A 24,683-nucleotide genomic window follows, 5' to 3' on the forward strand; every position below is an offset into this window, starting at 1 on the left:
TTTCCTTTATCTCCCCTGGATAGGGCAAACTAGGACCTCCAACAGCTATTCTCCATGCTACAACCATTTGCCCACAATGTGCAAGCGCCAAGGAAATTTTTCTGGATGTCACGAGAGAGACTTCTCGTTCTATGCCAAGAATAGCAATGAGAGTTAAACTTAGACTAGTGCTGCTATTTTTGATTTATCATTATCTTTGCTCTACTACTGCGACATTTCACAAAACCAGAAGGGGGTAGGCATTCAAGTGGATTTCGCACACATTACTGTGAGACATTGCGTGTTATCTGGGATTAGCTGTCGGCTCTCATCCTAACCTCTGGCGGGCATTTGTTTATTTCACAAAAGCGACAAACCAAAACACAAGGCTGGCAGCTAGAATGGCAACATTTTTCAAGAATACTAATTTAAGTGGTGGGTGGTGCCCAGCCACTAGAAAGCCAGAAACTCTTTTCCTATGAATTTGCAGCTATGCTCACAGTGAAAAAGTTGGACAGCATCTGCCACATCGCCCAGTCCCACCCAGTGCCTGCAGTTTGGATGCAACGTGGATATCTGGGTTTCTGGCACGTCACAAATTGACATGGGGAGGTATAGAAGTGAATGTCCAGTGGTCAGAACGCATGTATTTAAATGAAAGGTACTCAAAAAACTACTTACGTTTCTGTGTCTGAAACCAATGATTCATTATTACACACATCGTTGAAGGTGTGAAGTTGATTCTACAGTTGGAATAAAAAGGGAGAGGAAATAAAGTTTAGCTTTATAAAGTCAAAAAGGATTTCATTCGTTTAACTGAAACATCAATAAAAACTGACTTAATCAGATCTGGATCTTATTTTCCACACCAAGAGATCCCTAAACTGATGTAAAACCCTTAAATAGTGACTCGAGATCCCACTTAAGATGACCCTGGCAAAATGAAGGGCCAGTTTTAGTTACATTTGTCAAAAGCTGACAATGAGAAACAGACAAATGCTTTGTTATAACTGAAGTTGCAGTGGGAGATGCTCAGGAGGCTATCAACTTCCAAATTAAGAAAGGGTTGTACCTTTCCTGGGATACAAGCAAGGACTCTGTCATCCTGCAAAACCTCAACTACTTGAATTGGGAGTTTGGAGTGGGAGTAAGAGCAGGGTCCCATTTCAAAAAATCTTCCCTTGATTCAGCTACAATCTCTACTGGCCTGACAAAGAACTCTGAGAAACTTTAAAGCTTGCAAACATTATTAGTCAGACTAATTCAGTGTTGTCTACACTGACTTGCAGCAGCATCCCATTCTTTCAGGTCAGGGTCTTTTCCAGCCCTCCTAGAGATTGCCAGGGATGAAACCTCTACCACTGATGCTGGGGAAACCCAGTCAGATGGGCAGGGTATAAATTATTATTATTATTATTATTATTATTATTATTATTATGCTCAACCGCTGAGCTATGACCCTTCTCTACCACTGAGCAAGGTGCTTCTCATGAAGACCATTTTCTCCTAATGGAATTCATAGTTCCCTCCACTTATTAAGGAGAGTATGGAATCATCACTGAAGGTTATAAGGATGCCTCAAAGACAGGCTGTCTTCCTAGAAAGCACATGTCAACAAAGCCAGTTCAGCTCTATTTTACATGAGTGTTCATAGTACTGCAGCTGTGTTCTGTTACAAACAGCAATCAAAAGCCCTTGGACATACAGAATAAACCATGTGTTCTTCCAAAGAAATTACAGCAGACCACATGGCCATTTATTTCACGTTACTCACTGAACAGCCTTGTTTGGCATCTGTTCCTTCTTTCCTCCCCACCTCCTCCCTCAAGCAAGAGTACACAAGGTGCAGTGCTTCCTAGGAAGGAACAAGACTTTTTAATCCTCTCTTTCACCATCCACGATGTCACTCTTCGCTGCTCTTTTCACCCCTTTTTAAAACTTGATTGGCCCTGAGCAAAGGAAAAAAATGAGCACAGCCAGATTTTACATCCACCTCCTCCCTCATCAATTTTTTGGGTGATGCCTGGACGACAGATTTAATTACATGACCAAAGGACCATTAGTTTGTGCTTTGAAGACACATTAACTAGCCCATCGTAATGGAAAACAAACATTCAAAATGTGATTATTTGCCTCATATCCTGTAGTGTGAGTACAATGGAGAATGATCTGGAAACTGCAAAGTGTTTTTCTTTTTTAAAAAATGGTTCTGATATTAATTTGTCTGAAATGACCTTCTGGAATTTGCAATGTACCAACTGAGAGGACTCAGATACAGAGCCAACTGCTTACGGACAGTGAATGTTTTAGCTTACTGTAATAACGTTCCACCTGTGGCCTCGTGAGCTTCAGAAATATGAACATTATTGAAGTTTGATGCCAGCCTTCAAATATTCCCTATTTAATTTCAGAACCACATTCTTGGAATATTTTGCTCTTGACCTAGTTTTCAAATGGAAGAATTCACCATACAACAAGGATGGTGTTCTGTGAACAAACATTATTACACTGAGAGCTCCTGTGGCATTTAGAAAGAGCTACCGTATAACACATGCGCCCACAGCTGACCTTGCTAAAGGCAACGTGGGTTACAAATGCTGATCTCCGCTTCCATACATAGTCTGGAAAAATATATCAAATTATTATGTTCCAAAATAGTAATTCTGGACATCTAGGTACTAGTCTGGAAATAAGGGAGTGCATTCAAATCCCATGCCTCTCCAGGTGAACGACAGAGTGCTCTATTTTGCCACCCGATCTGCTTCTGTACTGGCTGTACAGTATTTGCTAGTGTCTATTTATGGCACCATCTGCTTTGAGCATTTTGGCATCTCCCGAATTGTTGGGCAAAATGATTGGATCCTTACAGGAAGCTAAACCTGTAACGGCTGCTTGTAAATGCTTAATGGATCTTTATAAGATAGATGTTAAGGAACTCAGACGTATCAAATAGGGAATTAGAATGTTATCATACAGCCTAAACAGTGGGAATTTGCTTTAGAATCTATAATGAAATATTTAGACTTGAAATTTATTCAGCAAAAATTAATATTTCAAGTATATTGTACAATGTTTGTATAGGAAGGCACTCTCCAACACAGATAGATGCTGGAAGTGTTACAATACCAACAGATACACTGAGGGATATGACATGGGATTTTCCAGTGATATACTCTTTTTTACCTGAAGATGTTATCCATATCAATTTGTATTGGTAAAATCATTTACAGGTGCTCATGTATTTTAAAGTTATATTCCTGTAATATGGGGATTAACGGCAGGACAAGAAAGTGGATTTTGTGAGCCCTTATGGTTATACTTATACTTTGAGCCTAAAAAGATAAATGTCTTCTATTACCAAATGGTCTGAGGCTACACAGCCCTGGCTGCATTTGCACATATTTCATACAGATGCCAATTTTGTGTGGATACCTATTTGGACATTTGGAGGGGTTATATTAACTTATTTGTGAAACTTAAAATGCATGTGTCTAGGATATCTCAGCTGGTAGAGCATAACACTCTTACTTTAAGAGTCATGGGTTCAAGTCTCATGCTGGGCAAAAAGACTCCAGCATTGCAGGGGGTTGGACTAGATGACCCTCGTGCCTTCCAACTTTAAAATTCTATGCACTGTTACTTTATTTGTAATGTGAACTGATTATGGTTTTTTCTGTTACAATTAGTATTCTTAGATTATATTCTTTTTTAAAAATTCTTTCTTTACTTTACCTTAATGTTTTATTAGCAAATTCAACAACAACAACAGTTAAAAAGAAAAGCAAGTAAAAAATTGTGCAGGCTAGTAACTTCAAGGAGCTTTGGCAACAAGACCGCTGTAAACAAAATGTCAGTGATGAATGAATCAGATATTAGAGACGACAACAACAGTTAAAAAGAAAAGCAAGTAAAAAAATGTGCAGGCTAGTAACTTCAAGGAACTTTGGCAACAAGACTGCTGTAAGCACAATGTCAGTGATGAATGAATCTGATATTAGAGGCATTTTGCTCTAGTGCAGGCTTCCTCAACCTTGGCCCTCCAGATGTTTTTGAGACTACAATTCCCAGCATTCCTTACCACTGGTCCTGCTAGCTAGGGATCATGGGAGTTGTAGGCCAAAAACACCTGGAAGGCTGAGGTTGAGGAAGCCTGCTCTAGTGCACACTATACTCTGTATGACTTTAAATGCTTTTGCTTATGGTATGCTTGAACTAATAATGCAATGCAAAGCAGGGCTGACTGTGCTACTGCAGTTTCTTCCCTGTGAAGACATGTCATAAACCACTGTGCCAGTTGTGACAGCCTGACATACTCTGGCCATCCATGAGTTTTGTCAAAGAAGTTGAAAAAGACATTGCTCCTCTACCACACAGTTAAAAATAAACAGGACTGTTTTGAAATGCAGTAAGTCAAGCCGCACATCTGAATTTCTGCTGTGCTCAAAAAATGCAACCGTATCAAGATTCTTAGCATTTTATAACCTAGCTTCACAAATTATAAACCTGACACACAATCCCCCAAGAGACACCTTCTGTGTTAAGTCCCACTGAAATGAATCGCTCAAGTATACACTTTCATTCACTTTATTTGGGTGTGCTCAAGGTGTGTTTGGATGCAGCGTAGAACTGTGAACGTTACACACCAGCAAAAGAATTTCTCCTTCTGCAATGGAACACTCTCCCCAACACCACCTCTTCCCTATGTGTGCTCCGCTACATCTGTTCTGGGTTTCCCCACAACCTTCCAGAACAGCTCATGGTGTGTAGAAGGGAAGGAGGGGGGGGAATCAGATTGTGCTAGCACTAATCCTTGCTCTAACATGACTATTAAATTGTGTATCACCCAATATCTGTGGTACTCTACCTCCGCCCCCACTCCCAACAGCAGCTATCATTTTTTAGAACTGCTTACAAGGGCCTTTAATGTTACAAAGTTAGGCTTGATCTACACTTGTTGCAAACAAGGTGCTAAGAAGCCTTAGGTGGTAAAGCCATCTATAGGATTTCAGACTACAGGTAGCGAAACCAATTTTAAGTGTTTCTCCATGTAAAAACGTCCTAGAATGACTCATTTCCCATTATGCTAGCTTTCTACTTACAAGAAGTTTTTCATATAGAGAACATATTACCCCACTCCCATCTAGCACTGCTGCATCTATAGACTAAGCTTTGACTATTACACCTTAGTTTATAACTGTTCAAGTACAAATGAAAACAATTCTGTATATGTGTTTTAGTTAGTTTAAAAAGTCTTACTGTTATCTGGCTGAGGCCGGCCAATCTCATGGTTAAGGTTGGTGACATAAAGTACTTAAATGCAAGATCAAGACTCTCTTTATCAAAACACAAGGCAGTATCCAGTGGCTCTTTCACTGTGCTCCACATTAAATCTGCCATGTTACGAGCTGCACTCTGTCTTAATTCCTGGTCCGACAGTTTACATAAATACCTAAACAAAAAGGTAGGGATGGGGGGAAATGCAAGAAAGTTCAAATTAGTATCGGCAAATCAGTTTAATTTTAACATATCATTTTTAATAGCCATACGCTCTTTTGGAAGCCTTCAGGACTGCAGCCAAAAGAACAAAGTTATAACTGCTTAGTTACACTTGGAAGGGACAACAAAGGTGTTTGGCACAAATGTATTTCTAGGCATATGGAAATCAAGGCATCCCTGCGGTTTTAAAAGCAGCTCATCCAATAGCAGGCTAGCTTATGGTATAAAGGCAAGTTTGGATACCATTTATTCCCTGAACCATGATGCTAGAGATAGCCACCGTAGTCTCCTTCAGATGTTGGACTACAACTCCCATAATTCCTGCCTGTTGTGACATGCTAGCTGGGACTGTTGGGAGTTGGGAGTACAACAGCATCTGCTTATGTACAGTGACATCAGAAACAGGCTTCAGGTGAATGTTTTCCCTCACTTGAACCTCCTACATCCTTATCATTGTGTGCAAAAGTTAAATGCACCAGGGATCCCATGCTTAAAAAACGAACATAAATCTCCTGAAGCAGTTTTAGGGGTGGTGGAGAATGAGAGAAAGCACACGAGCTCAAGTACTGCCAATCTCAGTGCATATACAGAACACTATGTTAAATACCCGAGTGTATGTAAACCCACGCCTAGAAACCAAGGACCAAATCACTTACTAATATTAATTGTAAGCCATATTGTTTGTTTATTAGCTTCTGTCACATTAGATATACCATCTGAGTGATTTGAATTTATTTTGACAAGAAAAACCCAATAACGGGTCTGCAAAACATACCTGATGACATAAGTCCTAAATGGTATAATGTGTTGCATAACAGCAGGGATGTGCAGCCATATTCTGATCTATATAGCAAATACAAAAATTGGACACTATAAATCGACATGTCACACCAACAACTGCTTTTCAGATTCACATAACTTGCCTACTGAAAAGAGGGACACTTATTTTCCCTTCACATAACTTTTTTACATTCAAAACTTGGGTTCATACAGAAGACGGAAATCCAGTTTGCCTGGATCCCCTAAGCCAGAAGAGTAGGAGGCAAGTTTTTTTGTGAGAGGGAAAATAATAGGGATGGAATGTGCTTTCTCAGAAAGTTTTCTGATGCCTTTTCCTATTAGCCCCAGCCCATAGAGGGAAAGGAAGCGCATTCAATTGGGGCCTCACTCTGGAATCTGAGGCATGGCTCTATTATACTAATGCAAGGGTGCCTTTTTTGGCCAAGAACCACATTAGATTCTGGCTAACACTCTGAGGGTTGAGGGTCAGGTGTTGGCATGGGCAAAGGGAGGTGGTCATCACACTCACTCTCGTTTTGCTCAGTCACTCCCAAACACTTACATACAACACACAGACCGCATGGATCCCTATCATGCCCTCTCTTCTAAAGCATTATGTATTGAGGGAGGGGATTTTCCTCCTCATTGCCCCCTTCAGGTGCATTCCTGTTGTGCCACTGGGCAGGGAAGAGAGTCTGAAACATTTCCACCCAGTCTAGTGCCATTATGAAGATGGTAGCCACTGATGCTTTGCGCTCGTGATGGCCACCAACTTAGGCTTTAGAAGAGGATCAGACAAATTCATGGAGGGCAATCAATGGCTACTAGCCATGATGGCTATGCTCGCCTCCACAACTGGGAGCAGCAATGTTTCTGAATCCCAGTTGCTGGAAACCACAGGAAGGGAAGAATGCCCTTGTGTTCAGATCCTGCTTGCGGGTTTCCCACAGGCATCTATTTGGCCACTGTGAGAACAGGATAATAATAATAATAATAATAATAATAATAATAATAATAATAATAATAATAATAATAAATTTATACCCCACCCTCCCCGGCCAAGATCAGGCTCAAGGTGGCTAACACTAAATATAAATACAGTGAAAACATTTTTAAAAAAACATGGTGAATATATCTGGAGAGCTACTCATCCAGGAAATATATGTGGAGAACTTACTTTCTCTTAATTCAGTTCAATAATTCAGTAAAATATTTACAACTGGGCCTCCGATTCAACTGTATAATAAGGTATTTCTCAGGAATACCTTTCATACACTTGCTCTGTGGCTATCACAAATACAAACATAGACATTCTCAAAACATCAACACAATAGAACAACTTGGTTGTAGAAGGAACAACCTTGTATTTGCCCATGTTAAATATATGCCAGTGCAACCACCTGGAAACAATATCTATGCCAGTTGCAAGTTTTAATGAGCATCGTTCAAATGAATGGACTCCACAGTAATCACCAGAGGAACAATACAGAAAAGTGGGAGCCTGTGAGACTGACACAGTGATGAAAAATAACTGGGCTTTCTTTATATTTCACATCTGGCTTAAATATGTTTAACTGGTGGTTGTTTTGAATAAATTTAAGCCAAAAACATATAAATAAATCCTAACGTTTACACCATAGCCGTTTCACTTTTACTCAGTAGTTTTCCACTGGAAGTACCCAAACCTCATTTATATTTATAAGCCCTCTGTCTGTGTGGCATCAGAACATACTTTAAATTACTGAGGTGGATGGAAAATAAATCTGTTATTGTGGTGCTGTTTATTGCAAATTACTTTGGAGCACAGGGATTTGAAAAATTTGGCTCCATTTTTTAAGGGCAACAAAATTACTTGATCTTAACTTACGACAAGTATTTTCCATTCAGTTTTTTAAAGGACTACTGTTACCAGCCTGCAATTTTATTAGCCTATTTCGGAAGGAAATTGCCATTCAGGTACATTTTTAAAATCTCCAGGTTGTTTTGAGATAAAATGGAATCCTGTGAAAAATGAACAAATTGTAGCTATGGAAGACACATATACTGAAAGCAAGTTTTTTTTAAAAAATTGATGGAATTTGTCACAAAGATATTGCGAATAGCTAAACTATTTTTCTCAGCAGCTGGATTTTTAGTCAATGGTTGCAATAAAGGGGTATGCGAGCAAATATATTCCAAATTTTTAAAATGCAGCATTTTTGTAACTTAGAAGTAAAATTAGTATAATTAAAATTTAGAGGTTTTGGGACCATGGCTTTTGAGACTAGTACATGTTACCACAGAAAGCCTCTTGCCTTTAAGAAGACTTTACAGGCAACATTTACTGCATCCATGTTAAATAAATGAGAAAATCTTGGACACATACTTACATTAGACACCACAGTGATAAATGCGTGTGCTATGAGAAATGGCAATGTTTCAGGGGCTCCATATTCAAAACAGTCCTTCATGAGGGAAAGACCATTTTTTCCGCAAAATAAGCAAACGTAGCGAAGCAAGTGCAGCGGAACTTCTACATCCTATGGAAATAAGAACACATTAAAATATATACTACAAATGTCCACATATAACTTTTTCTCAACCAAAATGACAGCATCTTAATAATTCCTCCTATAGACTATTCTGAAAGGCTTTTTGTGGGCATTAAGTCAGTCTTCCAAGTTCTGCACTGACTTTCTTTTGTATTCTAGGCACAATTCAAAGGGGTTAATGTCTGACTTATTCATGTCTTCAAAGTCTGACTCAATTTACCGAAGGGTGCTTTTTCAGGGTAGCATTGTTGGATATTGTTTCTGCTGGCTTTTACAGAACGATCTAATGGATGCCATTGCTTCAACTGTGTGTATATTTATTTATTTATTTATTTATTTGCTTACTTACTTACCATTTTCAAATGGTCTGTTGCAAAGAAGCTTTTTCAAAAAGTAATAATAATAAATCATTTATATTCAAAGTCCAAAGAGCAAGCAACAAGTACAAAATGTACCCTATGACTATGAGACTTCCTTCTTCAGGGGACTCCCCCAAATCTCTTACAAAACCATTAGAAGGTTTCTATCTGGGTGACCATAACTAAGCTGCTAGGGTAGTCGCAAGTGCAGCCCAAGGAAGAATGACAGGAAGAACTGACTTTCGCTGGATCGTACATTAACATTAAAGCTCAGTACAGTCAAACCTCGTTTCCCAAACACCTCCATTTTGGAAGGTTTCAGCTCCCGAACACCAAAAACTTGGAAGTAACTGCTCCGGTTTTCGAACAATTTTCGGAAGCCAAATGTGCTACGAACGTTTCAGAAGTCGAATGGTCTTCCGGAACAGATTACGATTGACAACTGAAGCTTGGCTGTACTTTATTTTCCATGCAGAAGGCACCAGGTTCAGTCCTTCATCTCTAGTTAAAAGGATCAGGTAATGAAAAAGGCCTCCTTATATGCGCCATATGAGCTGCTAGCAATCAGAGCAGCCAATACTGGCCTGGATGGAGTAATGAGAGGGGCTGTAGCTCAATGAGCACATAATATTCATGCAGAAAGTCCCATGTTCAACCCCTGTAATCTCCAGATGGGGCTAGGAAATACCCTTTTCTGAAACCAGAGGCAGTCACTGCCTGTCAGAATGAGCAATATTAAACTAGATGAACCAATGGGCTGAATCTGTTTAAGGCAGCTTGAAAATTATATTTATTTTAATGGGTTCTTCCAGTTATAGTGTATTCTGGATCACTCTAAACTACTGAGATGGAGCACGCTTCTGAAAGTTAATGAGCTATAATTTATTAAAACTACACACATCTTATATACAGAAATAAAGCTAACTTACATTCATATCACAGAATGCTCCCAATATATTGCTTTCTTGTGCAGAAATATCCTATTTAAAAAATAATATAAGTTATGAATTTAACCAACATGAAAGAAAAAGATAAACATCATCCATAATTTAGATAACACAGCTGCGAAATTCAATAATACTTTCCTAAGGCTGCAACAATGCATGTTTGATTCAAGGCAACTGAATTTTGCCGTTTTAAAAAGCCACATGCTTGCATACAGAACCTGGTATATAAACTGTTTTGTTTTGTTTCTGCCTTCTAGACAAAGCCATGTTTTCTTGGGCTTCAAGAAAAGTAATGCAATAATTTGAATTTGCCTATTACAGAGTATGTTATTTCAATCCAAGGAGCCATAGATCACAGAAGTCAGCATCAATATCTACAGATCAACATGAGGGTGATAAATCGATGCCTTGATTCTTTGGAACTTGGATCCAAGACCACTCTTGGCATAGCACATTGTGGACTAACCAAGTGTAGTAATAGTAGTGATGATGAAAAGGAGGAGTGGTTAGGGTGCCTTCCATTGCAAGCTGGTTTCTACTCAACTTTTACTTTCACAATATTTGTGTTCAGGCTGCAGCAGGACAAGTTGTTGGGAGTTTGAGCCAATCTACAAAATCAGCCTACAAATATAATTGAACAATGTAGAAGAACAGAAACCTAACTACCCGTATTTTTCGCTCCATAAGGTGCACCTGACCATAAGGCGCACCTAGTTTTTAGAGGGGGAATTCAAGAAAAAAAATATTATTTAAAGGGAGCGCTGAGCATCCCAGGCTCTGCTCAGTACTTCCTTTAAAGAGCCGCACAGTGTGTGTGTGTGGCTCTTGGGGACTTTTCCCCAAGGGAGAAGGGCAACCCGTCAGTGATGGGCTGCCCTTCTCCCTCCTCAGAGCCACGCTCTGTCCCTTCCCCCACCCCCCTAAAAGCGAGGGATAGCGACTGGGAAGATTCGATACCAGAAAGACCAAAAATTTATCGAGGACTGGGGGAGATTTACAGAATATTTGAAAAGCATATGTGATGTACAGACAACGCTTGTTGGTTTTGAAGAGACTCTGTGAAAAATTAAGAAATATTGTAAAAAGGAGAGTAAGAGGGAAAAGGAGTTTCTAAAGGCAATATTAAGTTTAGAAATGCGTTAATAATAGAAACTTTAACGAAAGATTGGCAGAGAAACTGAGGGAAGTCAAAAACTGATGAATGAGTGATAAAATATGTGTTGATTGTATAAAAATGTGTGGAAAATGAATAGAAATTATTATATATAAAAAAAGTGAGGGATAGCTGCGTGAAGCCTCCGCAGGGCAGCGGGAAGAAGGCTTCCCCCCTGCCCTGCAGAGGCTTCGCGCCACTAAGGCAGAAGCTAGAACAGCTAGAGGGAACGCTGCGCAGCACTCTCTCTCGCTGTTCTGGCTTCTGGGGTAACCCCAGAGCTGCTCAGGAGCTTGTTGGGGCTGGAGGGGGAAGCCCGCGCCCCCCCCCCAGCCCCAGGGACCACACATTCGCTCCATAAGACGCACAGACATTTCCCCTTAGTTTTTAGAGGAAAAAAGTGTGTCTTATGGAGCGAAAAATACAGTACCTTCCTGTATAAAGAACCCAAGGATTATGGAAAAAAAAAAGAGTTATGCTCTGACAAAATAGTAAGAACTTACAAACCGGAAAGTCAAACGATGAATCAAGTAACGGTTTCAGCATCAGAACACAGAACAGCCCACCTTTGTATGTGTTAATTAGGATAATTACCTCAATTGTAGGATGCGTATTATGCTTGTAAGCAGTATACAGGGGAAACTGGATCTGAAAGATTTTCGCTACACAAAGCAAAAGCTTCTCCTTTTCCTCGGTGCTCCATATGCTGAAGGCATCAGCGCCCTTTGTGGGTTCTTCCTCTGTCAGGATACAAGTTCTTCCAGAGTCTAACTTTTTCTCTATGGACTTGTGTCTTTCCCCATTTTCTTCTCCTCCACGAGATTCTCTTTCTACATTCAGCGGCTCATCAGATGGATTATTCTCATCTTGCCATGCTGAGTCTATGTTGATAGTGCAATGTTTACACAGCTGGTCCCGAAGAGCTTGAACCTGGGCAATTACTAAATTTATAAGCGCACACACAACTTGGTTGAAGATCTCCAAATGCTTATACTCCTTGAAGCAGCACAGACATTGCCTGTTTTAAAAGGGATTTAAAGCAAATCAAGATGGGAAATGTTGGAAGAGCTTCAGAAACAAATGACTAAGCAGTAATTCATGTAGATAACCTGGAGCTGAACGTGTCATGTTTCTTCCACCTTGTATTTAATGGTCTTATATGAAGGAAGACTGATATAAATTGACTGCAGTTACATAAATACTGTGGTACTTGTGTCCTTGGTATATGTAAAACGATAGCATGATCTGAGAGTTCTTTACCATTATAAATAAAATGGATTAATAAAAATCAGCATCACGCGGTGTTGGGAAATGTCAGAAACAGCAAGAAACATCAATGCAGCTTCTGACTTTCTCCAATGTCTGCCATGAAGTGTGAGTCCAACTCCACCCATCCCCAAGGACTGAGCATATGCCAAAGGACGCTGAAGGTGTGGGGGATGCTATCAATTTTACCTGGTAAAAAACTCGTATGTTCTACAGGCAACATGGGAGGGAAAAGCATCATTTTGTGCTGGAAATACAGGAGACCAGCAACAACCGGATTACAGTTATGGTTGCCACTAGCAACAGGCATTGTGCACACTTGTAGATAATTATATTGAACTAAAACACCTTATACAGAAATCTTTTGTATTCAATATGTATTGACTAGCAAAGTGAGCAGTAACAATGTTTTAAAAAAAATTACAGTGAAATAATTGCACTGAAGTTTAATAATTGATTCCAGAGGATATTCCACTTCTTCCAAGATACAAAGGCAACGTCATTCCTGTTGTTTAAATAAAAGACATTTACCCTGGCCAACTTTGTCTGACCACCATGCTTGCCCTCTTGGTTCTTCAGCTTCAGCAGCCAAGCATGTAGTCAGGATGAAACAAGATACTTGGGCATCACTGCTCCTTACTGAGGAGGCCTTTTCTGCATCCTCTCCCACAGGTATTGCAACCATCCAGGGACAGATGGAAGAATCCCTACACCCCCACATGGACTTGGATAAGGGGGTTTAAGATATTGCTCCAGCTACTCCCACTATAACCCAATACCCACTTCCCCTAGTCAGGCATGGCCAAACTTGGCCCTCCAGATGTTTTGGGACTACAATTCCCATCATCTCTGACCACTGTTCCTGTTAGCTAGGGATGATGGGAGTTGTAGTCACAAAACATCTGGAGGGCCAAGTTTGGCCATGCCTGCTCTAGATTAAACACTGAGAGGGGAGGCAACTAAAGATAAAAGAAAAAGGAACAATCTGAAAAGGAAGAAGAAGAAGAAGAAGAAGAAGAAGAAGAAGAAGAAGAAGAAGAAGAAAGAAGTCCGAAGAAGAAGAAGAAGAAGAAGAAGAAGGAGGAGGAGGAAGAAGAAGAAGAAGAAAGAAGTCAGAAGAAGAAGAAGAAGAAGAAGAAGAAGAAGAAGAAGAAGAAGAAGAAGAAAGAAGCCAAAATTAACTCTACTCTTCTGAAGAAAACACAGTCAAGACTGGTAGGAAGGGGTTCCTACTTCTGGTTGGTCACAGGCAACCCTTTTTTTCTTGTTTTGGCGCTGCCTTCCAGAAAAGGAATTAATCCTTTCTGGTATGCTCCATTTCTCCGCTGGAAAAAACCTCATCTGGCGAACCTTGCAAGGTGTGTCATTAAGGTGTTTATTGGCAAAGTAAGCCTTGCTCGGCAGGCACAGAAAATATCACATTCTAGGAGATTTATTAGATATTAATCAAAATAAGTGTATGCTTCTTTTATAGGTGGTGTGTTCCACAAACCCAAATGCCACTGTTTAATCAGTGTGTAGGCGTTTCCCCACCAATCACAATCCTTTTCCAAAAATACCTTGGGTTGAAAGGTTGTGATTTCTACTTTCAGACACTAGTCCTTTCCACTATAATGCTGCTTTTCTGTTCAGACATAGTGCACAGCATGAGTCATTGCAAAAAATGTATCACTATTTCAAATAGATACCCTTCTAGCTGTGACTAATACATTAAATTTCCCCTCTATAACAGTTTCAGCAAAAGCTATTTTGAAATCAATAAGACCCAATAATTAACTTTTAAAATTATCTGTAGAAATCCTAAGTAGAAATCCTACATTACCACTCTCCAACATTTTAATTTTTAAAAATAAACATGTTTTAAAATAATAAGATACCCCTGCTTCACAAGTTAACTAGAACCTATAAAACTCTTCTAACACTGTCTTAAATGCCAAAAACAGTTAGCTGAGAAGGAGCAAAGTAATCTTCATGCCATAGTCCTTTTTAATGCTTACTATTTATGTACAATGTACTTTTAAATAAATAGGCATGAACTTACAAAGATGCATCATAAATTGGGAGCACTTAAAAAGCTGAATTTACCTTTGTGTCCAAGAATTGATATAAGCAAACACCTTGAGTGCATGTTCCTTTCTGAGCTGCAATCCATCACCACCTTCAATGTCAGATACTAAAGAAAAACAATTGAATCATCAATGCCATGAAGAACGTTTGAAACTTTAAGCTGTCTACTAAAAGCATATTAAGGTAAACAACATATTTTCTAAATGCTTCAGGGATTAGCCACGGGTGGAAAAGTAATAATTAGACTTAAGTTTTCAAATCGGCATTTCTTAAGCATTCAACTTTTAAATGTGGTGGGTGGTATGTAAAACCCCAAAGTATTGGAAACCAGCTAGAAAACACCTGCTTTGGTTAGATCCAGAGCATAAAGAGGACTTGTTAGACCATCAGTTTTCTCCCCTCTCTTCTTTGGTATCTGTTTGAGAGACGATCCTGGAAGTCTATTGGATAATGCGCAGTAGGTAAAACTATGGCTTACCCACCTTCTTTGCAACTATCCAAGAGAATTCCTGAAAAATAATCGATTGATGGTTCTTGACTTGCACATTGATGGTTCTGCCTTGCACATAAAACTAGAGTTGGTTCCCTTGTGTTGGAAGGGTGTAACAAAAAAGAAAACTATTGGCACATGGAGTAGTCCTGCCTCTTGGGAAGAGGTAATGAAGGAAATTTCTGTAATAGGTGTACCAGTGACTTAAACCTCAAATTGTGTCTTTTGTCAATTTTTGATTTGTCAAATATGGACTTACTTATGTAAATCCCTGACCTTTTTTTTTAAAGTAGCTGCTTGTGTGGCCATATCACTGGGCTGGAAGGAGTCCTCGGGTCCTTTTTAAAATATTTGGTTCAATAAAGTAATGGTTATTCTCATTTCTGAGAATTTGACTTATAAATTAAGGGTATCTCAGGGTTCACTTAAACTAAGGGATTTTTGTCTCCATTTGGTGGCCATTTGTTACTTATACGACAGGCCAATCACAGAGATGGCAAGTCACAATGAAATATGGCTTCATTTGGTATTCATAATATTTCTCTTGTACCCTTTCTGTATTTGGTCGGCTTTTGTTATAACATCTAATTCACCGTGTAGCTTCTTGACAATGTATTTTATTTTATGAAGTAATAGCTGTTAGCTCCAAGAAGGTATACCTTTTCTCTTCTTCTTCTTTCTTTCATAGTTCTCACTGGGTTGTTATTTTACCTTTTAAAAAGCAGCTTTAAAAACCACCTCCCTTGAATATAGATCTGGGATTAAAACTACAAGCAGCATTAAGTTTTTAAAAATAGTTTTAAAAAAGAAACTTCCAGAGCCATAGCAATAACTATTCATTCCAAACCAACTGACAGCAATAGCCTATAAATGTTGAATATAAGCAAAAGATAACTGATTTTCATAGGGTCAAGCAGAAGTCACCCAAGATTATCATCTGAGCACACCTGAAGAGCTAAGATCACAATACTTAAGAGCAGCGCCTCCAATTCCAACATGATGGGATCTGCAAAGACATCCCAAGATAATTTTGAGATTGATTCTATCAAATACAATAAGCTAGGAAAAGCCAACATGCCATCCCCTCTAATACAGGCAGAAATAAATACAGAAGATTTTGCAGCCATGACTGCTTCCAGTTGAATCAGGGCCATATGCCTTACAGGCCTGCCCAAGAATGGCAATTACAGACTAGCTGAAATTTTTCCATATAATTTCCATTATTGCTGGGAAAAGCATGACCTTTGCAACCAGGTCTGAATCATTGGTACTTTCAAAGTAGCTGGCATTCTTCCCTCATATAAGGAAAGGTTTATGTTGCTTTCACCAGTGGGGACAATTTCTCCTAGCTTCCTGTAACAAAGCCAAGAAGCAAGTGGATAACTGTATTGTCAGGCAACTGAAAACTTTCAAACCAACCAGAAGGTAATAGAGCTTCGACAACAGAGCAAGCTATCCAAGAACAGAGGCATCTGCAACTGGGAAGGTTTTAGGCACCTTATATTCTGCCTTATGGTTGGACCAGATAAGTCAGGAAAGCAATTCCTCTGAAGAATTAAGAACAAATTGTTGAATATATAGCAGCTCCCACTTCCTAAAAGCCACCATTGATTTCTAGTGTCAAAGCTCTAATTAGATAATCACCCAGTGATATTAGGTGAAATTATTTTCAAAGCTTTATTTTGCAGCAGAAAATTTTCTGCTTCACGACTTCACTAATAACAATGAACGCATACCAACTGCAAATATAATATTAAGCAAGCTTGGTGGTGTCGAAGTTTTTAGCTTTGTTTACTAGATACAAAATGGGGGGGGGGGCAAATCAGATCACCCGCTAGGGTATCTGAAATCTTCCAAACAAAACAAAAGTTAGGAAACTTCCTGCATTTTTTTTTATCGGAATTTTCCATATAGGCCACAACTTTGTACAGTGGTACCTCAAGTTACAGATGCTTCAGGTTACAGACTCTGCTAACCCAGAAATAGTACCTTGGGTCAAGAACTTTGCTTCAGGATGAGAAAAGAAATCATGCTCTGGCGGTGTGGCAGCAGCGGGAGGCCCCATTAGCTAAAGTGGTGCTTCAGGTTAAGAACAGTTTCAGGTTAAGAACGGACCTCCAGAACAATTTAAGTTCTTAACCTGAGGTACCACCGTAATCAACTATGGCAAATACAAATGAACATACAAATGAACAATCAACTTGAAGTATCAAATTAAAGAACATGTGGACTTGACACCATGCCCAATAAATCAGTTATATTCAGCCAAAGAAAAAACAGAAGCAAAAGGGGGGGGGGAGGAGACATTATTTAAACCCCCTCCTCTCAGCAGCAACTCTTGCTTCAACAGGTTAAAATAAGTTATCTCCAGCTCAGCAATTTAGGCGTTATGCAATGTTTTATGAACATTCCAATGGCTCTGAAGATTTTAAAAAACAATTGGTACATAAAGAAGGGGTGGAGAACCTGCCGCCCGCAGGCCAATGTTGGTGCACCAGGGAGCCCAAGCTGGCCCCACGAGACAATCCCCAAACCGTGCGCACTCACCCATCAGCTGATGTCACTCTAACATCATCTGATGGGCAGGGTTAAATCCTGCTTTGGCTGTGCAGATCTGTTCCCAGCAAAAACAGTAGCTGTGGTCAAACAGAGCAGGATTTAACCTTTGCCCATCAGTTTATGAGTTGGAGTTCAATCCTGCTCTGTTTGGCAGGATTTCAAGGCCTTGCTGAAATCGAGTCATGTGTGTGTGTGTGTCCATCTTTTCCACGCTAAAATGAGGGGGGGCACTACTTTTCAGTGGGAGATTCCAAAGCACACCACTTCCTGATTCAAATCTGGCTCACAAGGCTGATCTTGATAAGCATCTGGCCTGTGGAGCCAAAAGGTTCTCCATCCCTGATATAAAGCCTTGACAAAAACGGGGCTATTAGTAGGAAGTAAGCAGCAATACTGTTGTTCAATTCTTAATGAACAGGTGGATGCATAAAGGGGAATACAGTGGTACCTCGGGTTCAGTACTTAATTCGTTCTGGAGGTCCGTTCTTAACCTGAAACTGTTCTTAACCTGAAGCACCACTTTAGCTAATGGGGCCTCCTGCTGCCGCAGCACGATTTCTGTTCTCATCCTGAAGTAAAGTTCTTAACCCAAGGTATTATTTCTGGGTTAGCAGAGTCTGTAACCTAAAGCGTATGTAACCTGAGGTACCACTATAGATAGAACAGAAGCCAACAATTTTTTTTAAAAAAATGATTACTTTATTTTGCTGTTGATTTTTTCCTCTAGTGGAAAAAAATCAAAGTACTTTAAAATATCTAGTTGTGTTGTCCTTTACCTTTCAAGTTGTGGTTCAAGGACCCGATCCCTGCTTTGTGGAACGAAGACACACGGACACGGAATATAAGGTTAATGGGCAAGAAAAAGCCACAACTTTATTGATTACAGCAAGTGAAAAGGTATTGGCTTAGGCATTGGACCACAACAGATTGTCTCCACCCCCTCGAAGAGGGGGTGAGCCCGAAAGGGGGTTTATTCACCAGAAGGTGGAGCCTGTTGATGCTAATACAACTATAAGCTATCCCCTGATGTCACAGAGGGCCGTGCCACGGCCCCCCGTCACGCAGGCATCGGACAGGATCCATGACCGCCGGATTCCTGTAACGGAATACCCAAAATTGAAGGGGTAGGCGATGGCCACACCTAGCCCTTCCGCACACCACGAACACATTCCAATGCCTAACCTACCCGCCAATACCAAGAAAGTTGTGACGATTGCTACAAGGTAGGCGAAAAAACCAAAAGGCCTAATGCCACATGGAAAAATTCCTACCAGGCCCCCAGGACAACCAACCTAAGGTCCATAGCAAGGCCAAGAGATAAATTAAGCCCTAAGCTCTAAGGGAATGGAGGGTGGGTGACTCGCGATGGGAAGGCGGAAAATAAGGCAGAATGGCTGGCGCAGCAGTAACTTAAGACTGCAATCCACGCCCCCTCCAAGCCGCCCGGTTGGGCGCTTACCTGTGGGCGTGGTGCACCAGCCAGGTGAGTGAGTGACACAGAAATCGTGTCCCGCCCACAACACCTCCCCTCTTGGACAGAGGAGAGGCTTTGTCTTTCTTAAGGAAGGATGATACTTCAGCATCTGATGTTTCCAGGTAGGGCTGAGAAAGATATCTGAATTCCTGGAGAGCCAATGACACTCAGCATTGACACTACCAAGCCAGATGGACCAATAGCCTGACTCCTCAGTTCTTACTACAGCTATAAATACTGGGCAAGATGGACTGAATATGATTGTCTGAATTTAATGCTCTCAAAACAAGGAACCAAGGCATCTAAATAAAATCCTATTTTTAGGAGTATTAAGCATCCATCAATTCTATATTCCTTTCCCTTCACTGTAAAGGCATCAGGTGCAAGGGCTGGGGCAAAGCTATTTCATTAGTAGTGCACTTAGTCTCTTAAAAAAAAGCTCTATATGAAACAAACTGTGAAAGTGGGCACAAGATATGGGTCACAATACTGATAATGAATTATGGGGAATGTTGTGGAAAATAAATATGAATTTTACGGCATGATGAAAGTGGCCCAAAGATGGTATTTAACACCCACTAGATTGGCGAAAATGTCTAAAAAAGAAAAAGGTATATGTTGGAAGTGTAATGAAATTGAGGGGTTTTTTTCATATGTGGTGGTCCTGTAAAATAATTAAGGTATGTTGGGAGACTATATATAATAAATTAAAAAGATACTTTAAAAAAATGAGTTGTTCTTCTTGGGGATGGTAACAGAGGTCCCCCAAAAAACAAAAGAGTTTACTACTATACACCAACACCACAGCTAGAACCTTATTGGATCAAAGGTGGAGAACAAGTATACAGTTCTTCTTCTTGGGGATGGTAACAGAGGTCTCCAAAAAACCAAGAGAGTTTACTACTATACACCACTGACACAGCTAGAACCTTACTGGAACAAAGGTGGAGAACAAGTATACAGCGGTACCTCTAGTTGCAGACACGATCCGTTCCGGGGTGCCGTTGCACCCCGAAAAGTCTGCAACTAGAGTAGCGCTTCTGTGCAAGTGTGGAGCATGATAGAGCACTTCTGCACATGTGTGAAGCGCGCAGAAAGGTTCTGCGCAGTGAAACCCAGAAGTATATACTTCCGGGTTTGCCATGTTCGCAACCTGAAAATCTGCAACATGAACCTAACACAACTAGAGGTATGACTGTAGTACCCACTAAGGAAGAATGGCAATGTGCAATGTTTGAATATGCTGAACTGGCTGGTCTGATGAACAGGGTACGAGAAAACGAAGATAAGGAATACAAGGAGGAATGGACAATGTTTATTGAACATTTTAAGAACTAGTATAAACAAATACATAGTTTAGCAAGTCTTGAGTAAATGAAGCAGAGTTGAAATGGATAATTTAATAGATAACAAATTGGATGATTAAAAGAATGTGGATTACGCAGAGTAGTAGAAAAGCAAAGGAACCAGGAAAAGGGTGAAAGGGAAGTCATATGGTAGTGTATATGTATACATGCTGTATTTGTTATGAAGTTGTAAGTGGGACAGGAGGAGGGAAGGGAGGGGGAGGGGTTAAATATTCTCTCTGTTCCTGTTTTTGAAAATGAAAATAATAATAACAATAATAATTAAAGATGCTTGGAATTTTAGTAAACATTTGAAGAGAAACAGAATAACTTGTGATCAAACATAAAGGACAACAGCTAAGTTAGGGTTCCCACATGTCTGGATTTTCTGGACATACCCAGAACACTGTCAGAAGAAGTGTCCGGGTAGAAATCAGCAAAATGTCTGGGAAAATCCGGACATACAGCAGCCCTTGTTGGCTGTCTTGTTTTTGCCTTAAAATGCTCAACCCCCCCCCCCAAAAAAAGCTCAACAGCTATTGTGCCTAGATTTGAAATTTAAGCTGAGTTCCTAAAGAAGAGCACATTTAACACAGAGATAAAAACATTCACTGTGAAAGCTTAATTAACTCTGAAGCATGCACCCAGTAATAGACTCTGCAAGGTAAAAATACTGAAAAGTCACTTTGAATCTCCAGCATCATTTCAAGATTGAAGTGTTATTAAAGCATCAGCAATAGGGGTGCAATTAGCCACTTGTGTGGTCAATGAAGAAGAGTAACTGTTGCCTCCTGGAAAGCAAATGAGCACAAGTACTGCTCTCAGCCATTATCTTTTTGTTTTCTTTTTTAATTATTTAAACTTTTCAGGTTTATACATTTCACTGATTTTACAACCATTTAAACATTTCAAAACTTGACTTCCTTCCCCCTCTTTCTGCATTCCTTAAATTTATTTTTAATATCTTCTGCATATTCTAATTAACTTAATTTCCTCATGTATTCATCTACTTTAAATATCTACTCTTATGAAACTGCAGCTTATTACAATAATCCTGCCAATGTTCTTATCTGTTTACAATTTATCTGTAAATATTCAATAAATTATTTCCATTCTTTTATTTTAAAAAGTACGTTATCTTGATTTCTTATTCTTCCGGTAAGTTTCGCCATTTCTGCATATTCCATAAGTTTTTTGTATCCATTCTTCCTTTGCAGAGACTTCTGTTTCTTTCCTCCTCTCAGCCATTATCAATGCCAAAGGTCTCAGAATGTAATCAAGAAAACCACAAACCTTGAGTTTTGAGCCAACAAAGATATTAACAATACATAATAGTCACAATGCCTATAGCACCACAAATAGCATTATGAAAGACAAGTGGCATTTAGCCACATCCTAGATAACCTCCTTGCTAATACAAGATTTCTTTCTTTTTATTAGATTTCTTGGCTGCCCTTCATCAGCTACAATCCCAGAGGTGCTAAACAACAAATACCATATGCATACACCCAATACCATCGCCACAAAATAAAAGAGAATTAAAATCAAGGAAACACTAAAATCAGGAACACATACTGACATTCCAAACAGCAGCTACTGATAGCTCGGGGCCCGATAAATTATTTCCAAATGCTTGCATAAAAGTGAGTCTTCAGAGTGACTGAGACAAAAACTAACCAAGCAGGAAGGAAGCCAAACTTCCTTAGGGAAGGCATTCCAGATCCAGGGCACCACCACTGAGAAGGCCTGCTATAAGTCACTGTCCCCTATGAGCTTCAGCACCTCATCCTAAAACACATACCGTATTTTTCGTCCCATAGGACGCTCCGTCCCATAGGACGCACCTAGTTTTTTGGGGGGGAAATAAAGGAAAAAAAATTTCCCTTTATTCCCCCCCCAAAAGCAGGTCGGGGAAACAGAACCAGGTCGAGGAACAGCGGGATGGCAGCGCTGCGCCTCCCTGCTGTCCCCCGAGCTTGTGGGGCTGGCCGATGTCTGCCCCGCGCAAGGGGCGCTCTGCATCAGGGCACCCCCCCTGCAGGGCGGCGGGCTGCTATCCACAGCGTGGGGAGCCCTGCGGGGAACTCCTGCAAGGCTCCCCACGCTGCGGGTGTCTGCCCGGCGCGGGGGGCGCTCTGCTTCAGGGTGCCCCGCCCACCGGGCGGCAAGCTGCTATCCGCAGCGTGGGGAGCCTTGCGGGGAACTCCTGCAAGGCTCCCCACGTTGCGGATGTCTGCCTGGCGCGGGGGGCGCTCTGCTTCAGGGCGCCCCGCCCGCCGGGCGGCAGGCTGCTATCCGCAGCCTAGACATCCCTGCCGGACCTCCCGTAGGGCTGCCTAGGCTGCGGATGTGTTCCTGAAGCCTGGATAGCGAGAGGGGTCGGTGCACACCGACCCCTCTCGCTCTCCAAGCTTCAGCAAAAGACTGCATTCGCCCCATAGGACGCACCCAGATTTCCCCTTCATTTTTGGAGGGGAAAAAGTGCGTCCTATAGGGCGAGAAATAGGGTATGTTCAAACGAGGTCATTATTGGAACTCAAGTAATCATACTATAAAAGGAGGCTCCAGCATGAAATCACTGAACTAAGATTCATCAGCAAATCTGGTTCTGTTGAATTCAGATTTAATCATGACTCTCTGGATTTCTTTTGCACTACTGGTGGAAAAACAGCATAGAAAACTAGAAAAACAGTATCATCACAGTGACTGCTGTTATGAATGCATCATTCTGTTGTTATCTTGCATATGTGAGAGTTGTTCATAAAAGTGTCACAGGCCTCTGCTGCCCTTTGCTGGGTCTACAATTTACCATTCCTTCTCATACCCATGTGTATATGTGTGTGAAGATAGAAAAATGCATACACCGTTATCTGCCAACTACACCGAATGCTTCATGAATCTAAGTGGGCTCTACAGTGGTACCTTGGGTTACAAACTTAATTTGTTCCAGAGGTCCGTTCTTAACCCAAAACCATTCTTAACCTGAGGCGCGGTTTCGCTAATGGGGCCTCCTGTTGCTGCCGCACGATTTCCGTTCTCATCCTGGGGCAAAGTTCTCAACCCGAGGTACTACTTCCGGGTTAGTGGAGTTTGTAACCCGAAGTGTTTGTAACCCGAGGTACCACTGTATTCCACAAAGGTTTATACCACAATAAGGCTGCAAAACCTACCTAAGGGTAGTCCTGCTAGACTCAGTGGAACTTACTTCTGGAGTACACAGGAGTGCACAGGACTTTCCACCTGCCCCTCGCACCTTTCAGATACTTTGAGCTACAACATTCAGCAGCTCCAGCAGCATGGCCAATGGCCAGGAACAATTTAGTTCAACAACATCTGGACATTACTAGCCTGGTAAAAGCTACATTACAAGTTATTTCCAGGGACAAAAAAACCTCCCACAATCCTAACTCACCACTTTGTACTTCAAGATTAAAAAAAGTGAACTATTTGCTTACATGTACTGAGAGAAAGGAAAGGTAGCGACTTTAATCTGTAGTAGTGATTATGATTACAGAATGAGAGGTAGTAATTATCAGTCCCAAACAAGAATCTAGTGAATCTACTCTTTGGGACAGATCCCATGAATTTCTAAGCCTGTAAAGAAGTATGTAAATCTCAACTGTGGCTTTGAAAATAAGTTAATAGCCCATAAAATATTATATTAATATTTATATCCTACTTTTCCAGCTTCTGACCCGAGCTCAAAGCATTTTACAACAAAAGCGATAATCAGCAATAATTTAAAAACAGAATAATAAACAATGCAGCAGATAAAATAATCCAAGAGGTGGAAGAGGAAAAATCCAAGGGTCAGATGATGGATCAAATGTCAGTTAGGCCATAAACCTGCTGAAATAAATAGGTATTCATGTGTTGCCAAAACATGGCCAGTATAGGAACCAAAGCAGATTTTCCATGCTAGGGAGTTCCATAATCTGGGTGCTGTAACAAAAAGGCCAGTCTCACAACATCTCCACCAGCTGAACGACAGTGCCTTTCCCAATGGTCTGAGTGGTTAGGTAAATTCATATGAGAGGCGCCTGGTCCTAAGTCATATAAGGTGTTAAAGGTAATAACCAGCATCTTCAATAGGGACTGAAAACTTATCAAAAGCCAGTACAGTTGAAATAGCATTGGTGTTATATGTTCTGAACAGTGTTAGAAACTGGGATAGAAAAGCTAGGAGCCAAATGGCTCTTGAGACCTGAGTTGTGAGTGCCAAAACAGAATGTCTAG

The 24,683-nt window shown here is 40.5% G+C and overlaps 1 protein-coding gene across 2 annotated transcripts in view; it reads right to left on the bottom strand.

Annotated features, from left to right (window-relative positions):
- USP34 (ubiquitin specific peptidase 34) overlaps nucleotides 1-24,683 on the bottom strand; it is a 105,865-nt gene that overhangs the window by 72,457 nt on the left and 8,725 nt on the right. The window contains exons 3-10 of one of the 2 annotated variants that reach the window (XM_083493956.1): nucleotides 14,597-14,684; nucleotides 11,840-12,263; nucleotides 10,075-10,125; nucleotides 8,625-8,774; nucleotides 6,251-6,318; nucleotides 5,236-5,428; nucleotides 1,754-1,834; nucleotides 661-722 (exon numbers count right to left, since the gene is read on the bottom strand). In XM_083493956.1, coding sequence (XP_083350082.1) covers nucleotides 661-722; nucleotides 1,754-1,834; nucleotides 5,236-5,428; nucleotides 6,251-6,318; nucleotides 8,625-8,774; nucleotides 10,075-10,125; nucleotides 11,840-12,263; nucleotides 14,597-14,684 — 1,117 coding nt within the window. The remainder of the gene's footprint in view (nucleotides 1-660; nucleotides 723-1,753; nucleotides 1,835-5,235; nucleotides 5,429-6,250; nucleotides 6,319-8,624; nucleotides 8,775-10,074; nucleotides 10,126-11,839; nucleotides 12,264-14,596; nucleotides 14,685-24,683) is intronic. The other variant, XM_083493957.1, reaches the window with a different exon arrangement.

The sequence above is a fragment of the Podarcis liolepis genome (assembly GCF_965112155.1).
Source record: "Podarcis liolepis genome assembly, chromosome: 3".
NCBI classification, from domain to species: Eukaryota; Metazoa; Chordata; class Lepidosauria; order Squamata; family Lacertidae; genus Podarcis; species Podarcis liolepis.